Raw genomic sequence first — 18,966 nt, 5'->3', positions numbered from 1 at the left:
ATAAAGACATTAGAGTTTTGGGGGATACAAAGATAATCAAGATGAAGTTAGAAACACTGAATTGCACATCTGCCAGGGCTTGTCTTCTGTTGTCCCTTCCAATTACAATGAAAGCAGACTTCCACCATAAGTGAGCTCTCCGACATCAGCAAGTGTCCCACTAAGTCATGAATATGAGCCAGCAGACAGAACAACGGGATCAGTAAACTTGCTGACACATCAAAAAAAAACCATTGCCATCAGGCTAAGAGCCTCAAACACACATTCTGCTCTGAATCGATCCATAAAACAGAGGCCACAAACATGATGCAGTGTTTCTTTTCATACTTATATTTACAAACTACCCTTGGAGCGCGACATGTTGTAAAGCTCTACCGTCTTTTCAGTGGACTCTGGTCCGCTGATCTGTTTCATTTTGCACAAGTTTTCACGTCGGACGCTCTTCCTGACACAACCTGAGCAGTGAAGAACTAGGAAGATTTATTTTTTTCCATAAATAAACGGTCTTTAACAAAATTGGTCATTTATTTTAGTCACAAAGTGTTTGTGACACCAGACATGATGCAAAGTAAGTTCATCTTTACTGTTCCAGCTTCAGATGTTGACATTGACTGTACCAGCCTTAATGTTGCATTAATATATGTAAAGGTATTATATTCTTATGATCTGTCATAAATTCACCCTGCAGAGGCCCAAAATGGAGAAATTTCCATATTTCTACCTTAAAGGGTATCCCCACAATATATTAATAGATTCTTCTGCATATTACAAATTTAACTATTGGGGTCTAGTGCCATCAGCATTCACACAATAGTAAAATCACATTTGCTAATGGAACTAATTTCATTTTAACATAAAAGTCCATATGTTGCACAAGTTTGATTGCTATTCTATGTCACTGTTGAAGAAGAACATCTTGTCCCCATGCTCATCATTTCTGGCTGTCAACTGTTTCTGCACAATCTTGGAAGAAGAAAAATCTATACTGATGTACTGAAGTCTGAATTAAGTGCAAGTGGACAAGGGGGATTTTAGAGTTATTGATATGAACTGGAAAATTAACCTTGCATCCCCACCCTTATGTATTTTGTTGTGGGGTTTTCATTTTACAATAAAATATGCATAATAAGTAATCAAAAACATAAAAAAAAAGAAAATCCTCAATTTAGCTCAGAATAGTGTTGTGCCACACATCGGGGTGAAATACTACTCCTCTTGTGCTTCTTTTATGCCTCTGCCTCACTTTCCCTCCGCGCCTCTCACTCCCCAGCTATTTCACCTCCTCCGTGGCCTTGTCACATTCTCTCCTTCCCTCTCTCCCTCACCTCGCCCCCACACTTTCTGCCTCTTTGTCCATTGCTCTCAGTATGCCGTGTCCTTTGAATCCATCCCTGTGCTCCTTCTATCTGCTAAAATCCATAACATGGGAGGAGTAGGACGAGCTGGCACACTCTGTCTGCCAGAAATGACTCCTGTTTGACTGATGACCCCCCCCCATCTCCCCCCCCCCCCCCCGCCTGTCCCTGTGCAGCTTCGTTCACACTACACTAAATCATTCTCACCTGACTGATGCTTTGCCGTGTGGCTTGCTTGGCAGGAAATGCATGTGTGTGTGAGATGGATGATGCGTGAGGATATAGGTCGCTCATGTGTTCCAGTAGTTGCAGCCCAGAGCTCTGATGACCCACACGTGCAAACACAGATGTAAACGAGCTACTACAAATTTTGAAGGTGAAGGAAAGCGTTGATTGATGGTGATATAGATGGATGGAAGTGATGAGGCGTAATTGCAGTTGGAGAATCCACGTTTCCTGTAGCACCGCCCCTGCACTACAGCACACACAGACCTAGCAGCCATCTGAGCATATGCACATGAAGTCCTGAAGCCCTACGTGCAAAAACTGCAAGTGCACCCACCACCACCACCCCGTGCACCCCCCAAGCCCACCCCACCCCTATTTCCCCAGCAAGACGCACGCACGGAATACCGGGGCATGCCCGAGCGACGCATCCAACTGTCAGCTCCGCTTCTTCCGGCAGAGAGACCTTGTGAGTTTATTGAGGGGAGCCAGTGGGAGAGGACATGCGGGCGAGCAGGCGGGCATCGTCGCATGTGGCAGGCTGCTTGCGTGGAAGCGCGGCCGCTCGCTGCTGCCATGCCAGAGCCTTGTTGTGACCCGATAAAGCACGACAATCTGTGCAAGCTCCGCGGATCACAACCCGGAGAGCCCCTCCTCGCATCCTCCCACCCACCCACACTTCTAGCCGCCCACTCGTCAAGCAGAAACAGACGCTCTAAACACATTAAATATTCCATAATCCAATGATGCAATAACACCATTAGAGCGGTATGCATCATCCTGGTCGAGCGGTGAGGCTCAGATACGTGAGCCCGAGCATCCCTACACTCCATTTTGTCTCTCATTTGACACTCAGGGAAAACAAGAGCGGGGGGAAGCCAGGGAGACCTTTACGCAGACGTGGGAGAAGCGTTACGCGCGCGGAAGGGGGGAAGCAGAATCACCCACTGACATTCAGGCCTCACCGAGAGGAGGGGAGGGGGCATCAACTTATAGACCATCGCAGATCAGTCATGTTCACTCATTGTTTTAAAACGTGACATCAGTCAGCATCAGGGTGAGTTCATCACATCAGGCCCGTTTCATTTACAGCAAACTCACGGACATGGAGGTGCGCACTCGGCCTGGCAAAGTTACCAGCCTGCTGCCTCCTACTGACACCGATCGATGAACTGACTCCGGTTCAGATTTGACTAAAAATAAAACTAGATCGCTGAATGTGGGCCAGCATATGGACATGGTCTGCACATCCAACACAGAAGAACCGTCTCTATGACGCGCAGCCGGGCGCACCGTGTAGAAATACTGTGACAAAAATCCTCCGAAATCTTGAGAGTCTCCGAGTGACAAGTCTCCCCTTTTTAGCATCTCTCCCTCCCTCTCGCTCTGCCCTCTCCTCTCCTTACATCGTTGCATACATGCAACATCATCCCGGTGACACCGTCCACATCCACACAGCAGAACCACAACACCGACGATCGCGGCTTACGCGCAACATTTATTTACCTTTATGTCTGCCTTTCGCTGTCATCGTCACACTGCTTGATGTTTCATTGGAACAAGATGCTCATCTCCCTCTCTCCCTCCCTGCCTTTTCCCTCTCTCTATCACTCTCTCACGGTTGTGTGTGTCTCTGTAGGGTATTATTCAGTAACACGAAACCACCGCTAGGAGTGGAGCGCGTATGGAGCTCATGCAGCACAGGGTGTCGCACAATTGCTTTGGCTATACATAGAGGAAGAGACATCCCCCCACCCTGTTTGAAAATGGGGTAATGCCTCGGTGAGGGGGTGAATTCTAATAGAATAACGAGGGAAGACCCTGATTATGGCGTATCGTGCTGGATACCCCCCCACCCCTTTCCCCATCCATCACCGCCTCCCTCCCCTAAAAGGTTCAGAGGCACATGCATCCTGACTCTCCAGTCAAATACTTCTTTTATTATAGGGTGCAATGATTCATTAAAATAAATCAAATAAAAGAGAGGGATGGAGTGTGAACAGAGAGAAACGTGCTGATAAGATACACTGGTGCAAGCGACAGGGATGCAGACAGAAAGAAACAAGCGATGAGTTAAAGCAGAATGATTGGCACAGAGGAGCGCTCACTGGCCGTGCAGGATTTGGCATGCCTACATTTGATCACCCGGTCGGCGGGACTTGCGTTGCTGTCGGACATCCTGAAGTCGGGACGAGATCAAGAGCCGCGGGGGAGGTGGAGGGGGGGGCGGGGGTTGGGGGCGGGGGGGATTGGGAGGGGGGGGGGGGGCTCTCTCTTCCGTCAAGGGCCGAGATGGGTGCTTTTCTCGTGCAGCAGTGGCATCACTCGGAGGAGGCTCCGCGCGCTCCCGGACGGGGGAAGCCTGCTGCTGTGCCTGCGGTGACTTTGGGGGAGGATAGGCGGATACCTAGCTGCTGTTATGGCATGCTTGGTTCCAGAATTTGTGTGTATATATATATATATATATATATATTTATTTTATTCTTTAGAAGAGAGAGACACGGGGGGGGGGGGGGGGGGGGGGGGGGGTAGAGAAAAGTGTATGTGGGGTGGGGTGTGGGGAGGGTGTGAGGAGGAAGAAGGGAGGTGGGAGGAAGGTGGAGATAGGGGGGGGGGGGGGGGTCTCTGAAGGTTAGAGGCCGAAAGAGACGCCTTGGAGAGGAGAGACGCGCAGGCTCTGCCTCCACCAGGACGCCTCTGCAAGCGCTGCCATGCAGCTGGCAACACCCCGGAATGGCGAAAAAAGGAACTCCCACACACACACACACACACACACACACACACACACACACACACACACACACACACACACACACACACACACACACACACACACACACACACACACACACACACGCAGACTCATACCGCCATCCTGTGGAGACATTGATTACAGGGCTTTCCCCCTGCGAGAGTAGAGACTCCTCTTTGGAGTGGGCACTTTTGGTGCACGCGCGTGTGTAACTGTACAGCATTTTATTTGACGGATGGTCACGTGAGCCCATAGCTTTGTGGGTTTTTTTCTTTCGTCTTGTTCTTTCTTTCCTGCACTGTGACCAAACTTGTAATAAAGCCAGAGGCGATGCGTTGGGAGGGTTTGACATTAATCTGTGCGCCAGAATGGGAACAAAATGTGTTTTAGCCATAATGTTATTAACAAATAACAGCAAGGAAACTCAAAGTAACACAAATAGACAGGGTACGAGGGTTTTATCTTTAGCAAACCAAATTGATTAAAACTAAACAATCCAAGCAGAAAGCAGAGTGGAGTGATTGGCAAGGCCATAAACACAAAATGCAAATAGCGAGATTTGTGGGTTTTTCGGTTGCCCTACTTGCCAATAAGTCTTACATATGAAAAGCCTCGTTTACTTCCCTTTTAGTTCACCAAGATTGGATGATTGACACCTGAAGAATCAAGGTGGAGTGGCAATTTAACAATTTACTCAATGAACAAACAGAAATCACATCGAACAACCAACTGCAGCCTGCTCACACACTTCTGTTCAGTGTCCCATTTTTCAACCAGCATTCGTCACTCGTCAACCAAAGGGTTGTGTTGGCCACTCTGCACGCCTATTGTGACACCAACAAGTGTTGGATGGGGTTGAAGTCAGCACTGATGGCAAGTCTTTCCTTCCTCTTCACTCACAAATTCTGGAAACGGTCTCTGATAAACCCACTTTCTGGAGGCCTGCAATGTCATCCTGGGGGATAAAAACTCATCTCAGATGGTGGGGATATGTGATTGCAACTGTTTGCAGGATTTCACCTCGATATCTTTCTGCATCATACTGATTTTACTCCCATAAGCTTTATTTGCAGGTGACATGTCTTCTATCCTCTCCAAAAACTGATATTCCCATGAGCCCATCACAATCTGACCATTCAGTCCTCAATCACATCGCTCGATAGTTAGTAACTCATACGTAAGTAACTCATAAGTAATCTCACATTGAGAGTCGCACACAGAGACCAATGATGTTTCACAAGCAGGGTACAGTGATACCTCCTGACCAATCACTGCAGCTTCAAAACAGCCCTTTATCCTCCAAGAGCATTGTAAAAGAAACTGATTCTTAATGTCCATTAATCCAGTTTAAACCACTGAACTGAAATGTATCAATTGTTGTAAACACACCTGCAGGCCACATGCTGCTTCAGGCCTTTCAGTGTCAGGTATTGAGACACAACACAACAGGAAAAGCACGGGTGCAACAATCGATTATGAAGCACACTTCTGCCAATTTTCAAGCTTCACTTACAGAACATCTACAGGCATGACATGGAGCCAGTTTCAGTGACATCAACGGCCACCTATGTTTTACTCTAATTATGGACAAATACTTTTGTCTTTTACCAAGTTCTAATAAAGATCATGTCCTTACACAAAGTGAAAAAGAAAACATGAATTACTAACAACTTCCCGTGGGAATCACACTTAATACAATGTCATGCTTAGTCAACAATTGTTAAACAAAGTTCATGACATAATTTCATAAGGTGCTGGATTAAGAAAAAAAACACATTGAAGGCTCAGGTCAATTCATTAGTCTATGCTGTAAAAAAAGTCAAATCAAATAAATGTTCAAAATTCAAGTGACATGTTTGCAAGACCCTTCAAACTCACCCATCTTCTCATGTCTCCATACATCTCAGGATAGCAGGGGAGAGAGAGACGATCCCAGCTGACTGTACGAAGGCAGGAATGTTTGGACACCAGTCCATCACAGACTGTTACATGCAAGTGTTATTCTTAGGCCACGTTTACATGTACCCGGGTTTTTACAAAAACGGATATTTCCCCCTCAATGTTTACAAAATAAATCGAAAACAACTTCAGTTACATGACCCGCAAATACACCTGGTTCAGAGCAACTATGAGCATGCCAAACCTGTAGGGTGCAGTGTAACGAGACGCATGAATCCAATTAGAGTACTGGAAAAAGAAAACAATACGTCATGAACGGCGCAAGCCATTTCCTGTTCTTTGAGCGAAATTGTTGGTTTGTTTGGACCGATGAACAAGCGGAGCTCCGCTTAAATGTAGCATTTGAATATAAAACAAGTAAAGCAGAAGAAGAAGAAAAACATGCACTCACTGTATCCATTTTCATCACAGCGTAAACATGGGTCGCACACAGATGACGCTTCTGTCGCATATTTATACATATTGTGACGTAAATCTCTGTCTACCCTTCTTTAGATGCAAACGGAGACACACCGTTTTAAGGAATCGTTTGTGGTGGCTCATAGCTGCATTTATGTGTAAATGCAAGGTCCAAACGCAGAGAAATATCAGCGTTTTAGTAAAAACTCGGGTATGTGTAAACGTGGCCTTATTCCTACACTGGGCTAAATGTTATCTGAGTCTTTTTTTTCTGTTTGTGATTGTTTGGCATGGGTGTGCGCCTTGGTCTGGTGTTTCTTTCCTTTTCTTTTTAAACAAGAAATGTTGATCTCAAAAGAATTTTAATTGATACTGTACTTTAAAACTGCGCCCAAAAAAAGAAGTGCTGGGATGATCGGAGGTAAGCTTAATAATTTTGGGACACTATGCCCCGCCCACCTGACTGAGTGAAAGGTGGGTACACACCTTTACCTGGGAAAGCACGTGATCCGGTTCCACGTAGGAAGTCTCCAACCACAAACAAAGCGACACATGCTTTGTAAACATTAACATTCTCTCGAGGAAGAAATGTATTCATCCTTCAGCAAGTGTGGCTGCAGTTATTCACACGTTCACATGTCTAGAACAGATAAACGCGTTCTGATGTGACAAGTATCACTCCGCGCTGAGTAAACCCTCTTTAGGTGTGCCTTGTCTACATGCTATAGCTTCCAGAAACTGTGATTAAACTCCACAGCTGCCGTTCATCTGTCATCATGACCGTCTCGCTGCCTGCAGAAGCGCAGTCCCGGTAGTAACCCATTTTAGCGCCGCTTCACGGGACAACCCTGTGCAATGAGAGTGCAGGACGGACATTTTGGCTCCGTCCAGACCACTCGTTCACCGCTCCGCCGTTCCCCTGCTCGGAGCCACAATGACGCCGGTTGCAGTGTTACGTCGGCAGCGTGCGCGTGTCGGCGGTGGTCCTCAGAGGGACAGCGCAGGGACACTTCCGGCTGCTGCCAGGGCCTTTCACAATAAAAGGATCTTACACCGCATAAACTGAAGTTTTGCACGGCAGTCAAACACACTGTGCATGGGCCAAAACTGGCCTGAAGGCTCCCACAACCAGTGCGATTTTTGGCCATCTGAGATGAAAGATCGGATCGTTGGTAGAATTGAGCATGAAATCCACAGTCCCGGCTTAAATCAGTCGGGCTTTGTGCACAGTACTAGGACAGCCGTGGTGTCGGTCGTAAGCCCATGACAAGTATCGCACTGTGTCCGATATCTGGGGAGTCAGAGCGGCAGCTGCGATCACGTCAGCTTTAACAAACCAATAGAAATACAGTATGACATGATGTAGTTATCCGCACGGCACCGGAAATCCAACATAAAATGCTAGTACATGCTTACAAATACTTACTTTAAGCTCTTTTTGCAAAATTGGCCTCCCCAGGTCACCTCTTTCTGAGCCACAACCGCGTTCATGTTCTCCTCTTTCTTTTTGGGGGATTGTTCTCCAAACATAAGAATACCACAGGGGTGAGAGTTCTGTCCGTCTGTACCTTTATTTTTCCTGAATGGATAGCACGCAGATGGCGTTTAATCTCACGTCGACGCTATTGTGTAAACTCATCGAGTTGGCGCCGATTCAGCTCTTATAGTCTTCAAAAATGTTTGTTTAAATTCGTCTCGTACTGTCGTGTGAAGTGTGAAGACTTTGACGACCCTGACGGCCGAAAATCCGGTCCCAATGCACAATGTCATGATTACAAAATGTGAGAATTAGGGATATATTTTGAATTAGAAGTATGTTTAGATGTTTTTTTTACATAAAAGAAACTGCTGTTTCTTTTAGTATTTCCTGGGAATTGTGTTAATGAGACATAACACAACATTGAAATGTTATGTTACATCTGTGATGCTGCAAAGGTAACTGACAAAGTAGTGTCAGTGCCAAAGCCTTCATATGCAAGACATGCATGTGTAAGGCTGCAAAATGATGAAAATGTTGAGGTTTTTATTACTTTAAATCAGCTTAACGTTTAAATCAGGGCTGTCAAACTCATTTTAGTTCAGGGGCCACAGACAGCAAAATGTTATCTTGAGTGTTTTTACAAACTTACCCCGTTAAACATTGCTTTGAGGCTAGTTTGATAGCACTGAGGTAGTTAGCTTCAAAGGCAGCATCACTGATATCTCAGCTCAGGTCACAGTATTGTGTTTCTGCTTGTTTTAAGAAATTTGTGAAGTTTTCCTTGACATTTTTTGCCATTTCCTTGGTATTTTGTTGGACTGGATTGGAGCCTCTTGAAGGCCGGTTTTGGCCTACAGGCCTTATGTTTGGTACCCCTGATTAAATGTATTTTGCTTCAGGAGGCATAATGTTGTACCCTAGGATTTGGCAAATCCATCTTGCTATCAGAAGCTTGCAGGTTTGAATGCCATTACCAACAGGTCACCACTGAGCATGACCTCTGACCCCCAGCAGCTGCAAAAGTAGGGACACACTGCTCCTTGTATGTGTTGTCAATTGACTGGGTTGAAGGCAAAAAAATACATTCTTCGATTGAAATAATACAGTCTAGTTTCTATAAAAATGCCTTGATCTTGAAATTGATCTTATTTCTCTTGAAAATGCCCATCTTGTTTCAGGTGTCTGAAAATGTATTGCTTTCAATGTAAACTTTTTCATAATAAATCAGTACGTCTGTGTACTGAAGCAATACAACTGTAGTTTGTCCGGATTTTTTTTTTTTTTTAAATGGTTATTTCACTGATCCCACCGATGTCAGACTAGGCTGACATCACAGATACAAAAGTTACCATTACATCTTTTAGTACTGTAGGCAAAGGTTAGGTTAGGTTATTTTTATTTTATTTTTTCATTACACCATATCAAATGAGCCACATATTACATATTTATTATGGAAGTGTTAATATAATCTTAATATCTTAATATAATCATTGAATGAGTCCATGCTATATTTGTAAATAACATCACTTCATTACTACTTTAACTAAAAACGACTACCACTACTACATTAATATACATTAATATTACAACTGAATAAACATTTGTATTCTTGAGTAGGGGATTTGTTGTATTTATTTAATTTCATAGTTCAGCCAAACACACATTCCCATTCCCAAGTTCATTACTAATTTATTAATCATAGGTTCAGCATAGCCTTTTTACATTTTCATCATGAAATCTAAACAATAAATGAAACTACAACGGGCACTTGGTAGAGCGCTTACCTTTGCCAACGCCACATGTGTCACCATGGAATCCAATGATTTACAAGGTTATTTGATCCATCACACCACCACAAATTTTACAATTTCTGTGTTTTCAGTGTTCATTTGGACTGTGTGTTCCTGTCCGTACTCTTGTTGTGAAGGTCATCCGCCGGAAGTCACCCTCCTTGCCGCTGACAGCCACAGGCCGCAGTGATTTGGTAGCCGCTGCAGTAGGAGGAAGGAACGCGGTTCTACCCTCTCTATCTTTCAGTTTCGCCTCAAAACAGCCCCGCTGGTTTCCTTTGGTAGCGCTCGGTGAACTGTGTGTACAGTGACGGTGTTCTATGAGAACTCGGTGCCGGTAATATCGACGGACAGTGATATCAATCGCCATTTTAACCGCACGTTTTCCCTGACAGAAGCGCTAGCACAACAATGGCTCTGAAAAGAATTCACAAGGTAAGGAAGTGAGCGGCGAGGCCCGGGGCTTCGCAGTTTGGGTTAAGGTTTGTTTGAGAGGCTCCACCGGTGGATGGATGTCCTTTGGGTGGGTCTCGGTGGGGGGAATTTGAAGATTATTGAGCGGATAACGGGAGCTCGGGGTAACGGTCTGTGAATAGAGAGTGACGACAGCGGGAGCAGCAATGCGCCGCTTGTCGGCTCGGGAGCTTCCTCACACGGGCCACAGCGGCCGCACACTGGGGTGAGCTGTCCCCGGCCGGGTCACACCAGTTCACTCCATGTGCAGCTTTGCCACCTGGATACTTAACGCCGACCGGAACCGACGGTTTGATCCCGCTCCGGCTGTCACAACGAGCGCTGTTAGCTGATGCAGGCTAGCACTTTCTGCTCGGCTAGCCCCGACAAGCTAACTCTATTCATATTTGTTCATTAAAGCAGCCAACAGTGGTTTATCTTATTTAATCTCGGATTATGGCTCACATATAACACATAACCAGGACAAAACATGACCTATTGTAGGTGCTTAACGTGACAGGGCTCAGTGTTTGAAGTTGTCCAGCTAGCGGTGGACCTAGCATTAGCCTAATTAAAACAGACCTTGTACTTGTTTGACATTACGATCGATGAGTGTTTTGATCGGAAACGATCAAGCTTCCCCAATAAAATCCCCGACTGGAGATTCAGACGTCCCAGCTCAGAGGTCAGGATGGGTGTAGCTACGGCTAGCCCGTGTCTCGTCCTGTTTTTTTTAATTTTTTTTATTTATTTATCTCTTTGTAACGCGCATCCTCCGGGTATTCGCATCAGACCTGCTAATGTTTGTGTTCTGAGTTATCGTCGTTGGAAACAACAGTGATCAGTGGTGGATGAGGAAAAGTGTGTCATGATGTGAGCAGTGTGCTTAAAAACAGGCCCCACGCGTTGTTCGCCTTTCATGTCATGTTGCTGACAGCAGGCGAGCACCTCGTCCTTTCTTACATCCTCTCTCACGCCGATTTAACATCACGTCCTGGTGTGTTTTGTCGCGGTTGGCTCATCCGGTAACGTTGACCGGTGTTGTGTTGTGTTGTGATGTGACCGACGGGCCCGTGCATTGTTTACCGTGCATGAAATCCTGCGAGCGGATAGCATGGAGCTAAGCTAACGCTGCACAGGGCCGTCATGGTTGTTACAGAGAAGACTCTGTCTTTTTTATTGTGGTCTGTGTTTGGTTGCTTCTGCTAAAGTCTGCAATCCATGAGGATAGATATATAAATAAATAAACGGTCAGTGCAATCAACAAAGGTCGTGTTGTGCTATAAGGAAACGCAGGATTGCTGTTCAGGAGCACCTGCTTTCACATCAGTCAATAAATGAAGAGCTTGTTCATGTGAAATCATGTATCTGTAATCAAAATCCCAATACTGTTATATATTCTCGCATTACCGTCTAATCTATGTGCAGCCATGATCAAACCAGCTTTGTTTACCAGTTTGATGAAATGCATGTCATACTGCACCACTGTGAACCTGTTAAACTCACTTTTCTTCCCCCCCCTGTTTGTCGCAGGAGTTAAATGACTTGGCACGGGACCCCCCAGCCCAGTGTTCTGCAGGACCCGTAGGAGACGACAGTAAGTCCACTAACAAACCTGCCTCAGTCCGTTTAGATCATGGGTCTCAAACATAAGGCCCATGAGCCAAAACCAGCCCGGCACCAGCTCCGATCCGGCCTGTCAAACCACCAAGCAAATGGGGGTGAAATTCAAAGAAAATAATGATCTTTCAACAAATTTCCTAGAGAGGAGTGGACACAACACAACACTGAGACCCGAGCTGAGATGTCAGTGATGCTGCCATGAAAGCAAGCAAACTCGCATGAGCCCCAAAGCCATGCTGTCGGAGTTAGTTTGTTAAAACATTCATATGACAACAGCTGTTGAAGTCTTTTGGTCATTTAATTTTGTTTTGCACCAGACGGTTTCATTAAAATTGGCTTTATGTTGAGATTGTAGTCATTTTTAGTAGTAATTGTTGTGAAAATTTCATCACATATACTTTGTGTCACAACAAAGAAAAACTTTAAAGTTTGTTTTTAAAGGTTGTTTTGGCACCTATTCACTGGTCCGGCCCACTCAAGATGAAATTGGGCTGTATGTGGCCTCTAAACTTAAATACATTCAACACCCCTGATCTAAACTAAAGAAGAGCTGATTCAAAACATTCACACTGACAGGCATCTCTGAGAAAGTCCTTTGGATTATTTTGACAGTCCTCCATGAAAATAATTACTCACATTACTTTGTTTCGTTTCCTTACATAACGTACTGTAAGTCCTGAGCATCAGTGAGTGGATCATGTGGATTTACCTAAAATGGGGAAGTACTGCTTTGTTTTGTTTTTGAGGCGGCTGATCCTGGATATACCTGGACTACCTGTTGTAGAGATTCTAGTTCGTCATTCCAGCTTAATTACTTGAATGCAAAAAAAATTTCATACATACACGATGTGACCAGTTTCTATCGCCACTTTTCTTTTTCATATCTTAGTCACTGCAAATACTTTTGATCCCAGAAAGTATTAATGAGCTCAGTGTATTTACAAGGTTTCTACAGTTGAATACTTCAAAGTTAAAGAAATACTTGACTTTAATAGCTTTAGTTTTATTATAAACGACTATAATCAGAATGACAAGACATGTGCAGGTTAACATGAACTGAGTAGAGGTTGTATTTTAATCAGAAGGTTACAGTGTGGCTGATAAATCAGAATTAAAGTCATTACATCTTATTGGTTTGTCTCCGTTTTCAGTATAAATACTGAAGCTCTTTCATTATTATAAACACATTAGTTTATCTGGGATTGTGTCAGAGAGTTCTTTGGTTCTCTGTAACACTGAAAGGTCAATCTGCTTTTTTGTGTGCGTATTGTGTTAGTTGGGACGATGTCACTTCCTTGTTTGTGGTTAATCTGCTGAAGTGTTCTAGGAGCTGTTGAAACAGATTCAAATAGGTGATGTCAGACCTGTTTGTGTTAATGTATTTAAACCTGTTTTACGTCTATTAAATGTCGTTCTGATTTGATTTTACCATTCTGTCACAGTGTTCCATTGATTTGTGAGGAGTTTCTATTGTGGCAGATATAATGAAACCTTTGTGATTTAAAGGTGCTGTATGTTTATTTTATGTAATGTCTCCTTGTGATTATTTGGTCTGACTCGCTGTAGTGTGCAGTCTGTCCTATTGTTGCCAAGAGCTTTTTCAAAGAGATCGATGTTGGACCTGCTTCTCTTTTTCCCTTCGGACTAAATCCTATAGTGACTCACCACACCATCTTGTGGTCGCAATATAGCAATGCACCGCAAGACGGTTAAAAATCGGTTCGAACGTAAGACTAATTGAATCGGTTGTAATAAAAAAAATGCATCACGGTGCAAATGGCAGAGGGAGTAATCTAGAAGCTTCCCTTCCTTGATAAACGTCTTGCATCGCTATGTGTTCCACGTTCTACGTCGAGCAAAGAGCAGCAAGACGATTGGTGTAGGCGACAGCAAAGTTATGTCTGGCCTCAGGAAATTTGTAATACAGGAAGCTCACTCCAGTTTCAAATTGGAGATGTGGCAGCATTTTAGCTGTCCGATGTCAGAAAATGAAAATGCTGAGAATAAGGAACAAGATCAAAACAAGCTGCAAATATTGCAAGAGAGTGATGCCTGACACAAACAGTACAACCAATATGATGCAGCATGCAACCCCACATTTACTAAATGTACTAAATTCCAAGCTGGGAACAAACGTTATTAGCCCCTGATTGTTTATTCAAGAGATTTTAGTTCCTAGTCTATTTTATGTGATATTTGTATTAAAATTCAGTTAATTTATTTGATTTTGTTAAAACAAAAGATATTTTAAGTTATTCTTTTACAAAGAAAACTAAACATGCCCTTAGTTGATAGCTTACAGTCAGTTACTTTACCAACCTCGGGAATAAAAAAGAAGTTTGATTTGATACAGTATTGAAAATAATTACTGGATTTAACAGAAATAATAAGATTTCAGTCACAATTCATCTGGAAAATTATTTTGTTAAAGAAAACATTGTATCGTGAATCACATTGTGAGTTTAGGGAGAAAAAAAGAGAAAATACTATAAGATAGAGGCAAAACACTTGAAAGGGTCAGAGATGGTGCAGTAAGTGCTTCTCAATTTATTTTTGTATGTAAATGGGACACAGGTGTTTTACACTCGCATTGACATACATTGAAGTGTGTGTGGTATAAGTGTCTATAAAGGATCAAAGATTACTTGACTCTAAATGCGTGTGTCACATGACAAAAAGTCTTGAGGTCGACCAAAACACAGTGATGTAATGATGAAATGTACATATGGAAATAAACTGAGAAACAGCGACGCTGCAGCCGCCTCAAAGTGGATCAGCTTAACATGTAGCATTGAAACTAACAGGGAAGTTTGTGTGTTGTGCGTTTCAATGAATATTTAGTCCGAAAGTCAGATGATGTTCAGAAATAACGTATTTTCTATCCAGCTCAGTTCTTTCTGATGTCTTCATCAGGTCTCAAACGGAAGGAATTCGAATGAAAATCTGCATCAAGCAACTAACATTCATGTGTACATGTTAAATTGCACTGGTGTATTTACATAGGGTCACATCTGGCATTAGCATTAAGGGTTGTGGAAGTTATCTGGTTGTGATTAGTAAACCGGTTTCGAAAATGTCAACGTTGCCGTGCAGGTGTCTCTTCCTGTTGCTGCAGTGTTTCAGGTGAGGTTGATAAAGGTCTGTCCTGTGAGGAGCACGCTCTGGGATTAGGTCAAACCGATACACAGCTCTCTCACGTCACAGCCCCGAAGTTCTACGAAATCTGTAGATTTTTATGCTTTTCAGAGAAACTGGAATGAGTCCTAATCACCATCCTGAGCCTTGTTGTTTTGTTTTTGCTGTTTGAGAACAACTCTGGCACTTTTCAACTCCAAAACAACATGTGAAGAATCAGTAGCTCTGCACTCGTTGCTTCCTGCCAGCAGACATCAAACCAACCACTCGTACTATAAACTATAAGAGAGTCTTTCTGGTGACGTGTAATAGCAGCAGTTTACCGGCATTGTCTTCCAGAGTGACGCGTGTTCTCCGACGTCAGCGGTAGGACAGGCTTGAACATGGTTAAGTTCTCCCCATCAGTCACAGCAGAGTGTTTCTGCGCTCACTGTTTAACTCGCTGTGACGCAAGCATGACTTGCAGCCGTCATACAAATCCCCACTTCCTTTTCTTTTTCTTTTTTTCTTCTTCCAAATAACCTATTTCCAGGAATGTGTTGTTCTGAGTTGCACTTTATGTAAGGGTCTGTTACTCAACTGCACGAATAAACAGGCACACTTCATGTGGCATTATTTATTCTCACACGTCCTCCAGCACACATTGTGTTGGGTTTGTTTCGTAACCAATTTCTCTGCTTTGTGTTGCAGTGTTTCACTGGCAAGCCACAATAATGGGACCTGTAAGTATTCACTCTGTTATGGATCTGATTGCAAGGCTTTGCTTCTGTTAGAAGTGATTTAAAAAGAAAAAGAAAACTCCCAGATGCCGCTACACTCTGAGGTTTCTCGGCCGCCCTAGACAAAAGATAATGATGCTGAGAGACTCGTGAACTCAGTGGGCCTACTTTGCGCTGTGAGGCCGGTTCAAGTACGGAAGTTGTTGTGGTCTTGCAAACAAAGACATCCTGCGATAAAACTGACGTTGTCAGACATTTGGGGTGTTGGTGACCGCTGCTGCGACTGACGTCGACTAACTAACTAACCAATAGAAACGCAGTTTAACACGCCCTGATTCCTGAATTACTCAAACCTATGCAGCATAATAAACACAGCGTTAATGTTGAGGAGGGTTTCTTGGGCAACTTAGTGCCAAACCATACAACAATTGCAGACTGTGAAGTTACCAGATATTTCATGTTAAACATCTAACTAGTAGGAAAAGAGTTATTCTCCTAATTGCCAATGGATGGCAACAACTAATATGTTCTTAAAGGAAGTGGGGCAGAGGAGAAGTAAAGCCTGATCAGAGGGACTTTCTTGGCCTGCATTTTAACATCTGATGATTTCAATTTTTTGCTTGCACTTTTCCCTCTCTTTGACTGTTTTCTTCTTTACTATCTGCATCAGAACGACAGTCCTTACCAGAGTGGGGTTTTCTTCTTGACCATACACTTCCCCACAGATTACCCCTTCAAACCGCCAAAGGTAAGCAGAACGCGCACAAACAGACCGACCACGCCAATAAACAAACCCGACGACGAGCCACTCAAAGCTCGTCTCTCCTTCAGATTTTCAGTGTGTCCTTGTTCCGGTCTTCTGACTCCCTCTCTCCCTCCTCCCACCGCATGCTGTTTCCATTCACTCTCTCCAGGTTGCATTTACCACAAGAATCTACCACCCAAATATCAACAGCAACGGCAGCATTTGTCTTGACATCCTGCGGTCACAGTGGTCTCCGGCTCTCACCATCTCCAAAGGTGGGCTTCATACATCAGGCTTTGTAAATGTCAGCTCTGAGAGTACAGTAGTGGGGTTATTACAGGACACACTAATAGTGTCCTTGATGCGGCGATGTCCTCAAGATCCAGTTACATGTCTTATCAACATTTCTAAAGCTGTGAAAAACTTGTCCAACAAGTCTGCGAGTGTCATCCACAGTCTTTTTTTAACTCACTGTCGTCTGTCTCTGCTTCAGTTCTCCTGTCCATCTGCTCTCTGCTGTGCGACCCAAACCCGGACGACCCCTTAGTACCCGAGATCGCCCGCATCTACAAGACGGACAGGGAAAAGTAAGCCTCACCATTTCTTCACACACACACCCACGGCATCTGCCACACTGTGGAAACTATTTACCCAGGAGCCAACGGTTACCAATTCACTCATAAACGGCAATAAAAGCTCTGACGGCTGTTTCAGAGACTTGAAAGATCGTCACTTGAAGAATAGTTCCTACATGCACTGCTGCACTGAAGGAAATGCATTCATGTGCACTTCATCACCCAATAGAAGCAAAATCTTTGAAAAGTTTTCACAATTTTAACTGAATGAACGTTTGTTTCATACTGTTGTTTGTGGGAAATCGAATGAAAACCTACAGAACTTCCTTCCTTTGCATGATGTGGTAAAATCTTGAATGTGTTGTGAAGCTCAGTGATACAAGACGACCGCGGGATTATTTAACACACTTTGTGTTCGAGAAGGGACAGGATGAAGCACAAAGCTTAAGGTCTGTCTTCATAGCTCACGTTGTGAGGAAGGCTCCCTAAATGTACAACAGTCTGCAAACAAAGGTGTTCCTTTAGATGAGCATCCACATTAATGTTAAAGCTGAGTCAATTTATTGGGAATGCTGCTGTTTGATTTGTGCCTTTTTAGTGTGAGGTTAGTAAAATGTTAAGACCTATATACACAAGTACCATTATTAGTTTTTAAAGTCCCTGTTGGCACGGCAATGTTTTCAGGTGAAAAAGAGAACTTTCTTAACGTTTAGGGTTTCCAATTTCACGACAACGGTGCTCGGAGCCACAGAAAGTTTGAAACGGTGCCGTGTAAACACAAAACTCCTCTGAAACGAAAATGCAGAAACAAAGCGTTTTACCCTTGGAAATGTTGTTTTATACCCGGGGCCTGAGTTTCAGAACAACACGTGTAGACAGGAATGTTTTGGTAACGGCCACCATAGACGAGATAAAACGGGTAGAAACGTAGTAGTTTGCGTGCCACCCTTAGGAGATGCACTGTTGCATTCGAGAGTGTGTAACACATTCAGTACTCTGCCATTAATATGTTGTTTTATCTAAACGTGCATCCTGTCACATCTCGGTTCTAACAGCTGGTCTCTCCCCTCTCGCTCCTCTGTCCTCTGTCTCTGCAGGTACAACAAAATAGCTCGGGAATGGACACAAAAGTATGCAATGTAGTGTTGGAGTAGAAACATGGCCAACCACCTCTACGACGTAAGGTTAGGGGGAGCTTCAGACGTAAAGAGAAAACAAAACAAAAAAACAAACAACAGACAAACAAATGAAAAGTTTAAAACAAGTTCTTGTTGGTTTCCATTGGAGTGCTTTCTTTGAGCCACGCCTCCCCTTCACCAGAGTACCTGTAAAACTCCCTCTGCCCCACCTCTTCACCCCCCCCCCCTCTCTCTCTCTCTCTCTGCTCCTCCTGCCTCTCAGTCCCCCTGCCCATCCTCCAGTGTACATATTGTCAACTTGCAATGGTAAAACTGTCTCTTCCTCCCCCCTCTTCCTCTGACCCCCCCCCCCCCCCCCCCCCCCCCTCCCCCCAGTCCTGACTTCTTCTACATTTTGCCACTGAGCAGGTTGGGCTGCCCCTTCCTCCCCTCACACGCCCTCATCCTCACGTACCATCACTAAAAGCATTCCTTTGAGCATCTGTAAAGCTTTCGAGGGGACCTATTTTTGTTTCTTTGTTTACCTTTTATTCTGTCGAGGGGGGAGGGGGACAATAAGATGGAGGGATTTTTACACTCTGCACCCTTTCTTGTTTTGTTGTCCTCATGCTTTCCAT

The 18,966-nt window shown here is 44.1% G+C and overlaps 2 protein-coding genes across 2 annotated transcripts in view; one reads left to right on the top strand and one right to left on the bottom strand.

Annotated features, from left to right (window-relative positions):
* Window positions 1-3,207, bottom strand: part of ppp3cb (protein phosphatase 3, catalytic subunit, beta isozyme) — a 39,970-nt gene extending 36,763 nt beyond the window's left edge. Inside the window, 1 exon segment of the mRNA XM_080465366.1 lies at window positions 3,087-3,207. Coding sequence (XP_080321492.1) covers window positions 3,087-3,111 — 25 coding nt within the window. The 5' untranslated portion in view covers window positions 3,112-3,207.
* A 6,931-nt stretch (window positions 3,208-10,138) lies between these two features.
* ube2d2 (ubiquitin-conjugating enzyme E2D 2) lies at window positions 10,139-18,464 on the top strand. Its single transcript, XM_080466451.1, has 7 exons — window positions 10,139-10,395; window positions 11,947-12,010; window positions 15,862-15,893; window positions 16,561-16,638; window positions 16,805-16,910; window positions 17,129-17,222; window positions 18,308-18,464. Exons 1-7 carry the CDS (start codon window positions 10,372-10,374, stop codon window positions 18,351-18,353), a joined length of 444 nt encoding a protein of 147 aa, XP_080322577.1. The 5' UTR covers window positions 10,139-10,371; the 3' UTR covers window positions 18,354-18,464.
* The last annotated feature ends 502 nt before the right edge of the window (window positions 18,465-18,966 follow it).

This window comes from Lipophrys pholis (genome assembly GCF_963383615.2).
Source record: "Lipophrys pholis genome assembly, chromosome: 6".
Classification (NCBI taxonomy): Eukaryota; Metazoa; Chordata; class Actinopteri; order Blenniiformes; family Blenniidae; genus Lipophrys; species Lipophrys pholis.
This window is presented reverse-complemented; position numbering and strand designations above follow the sequence as displayed.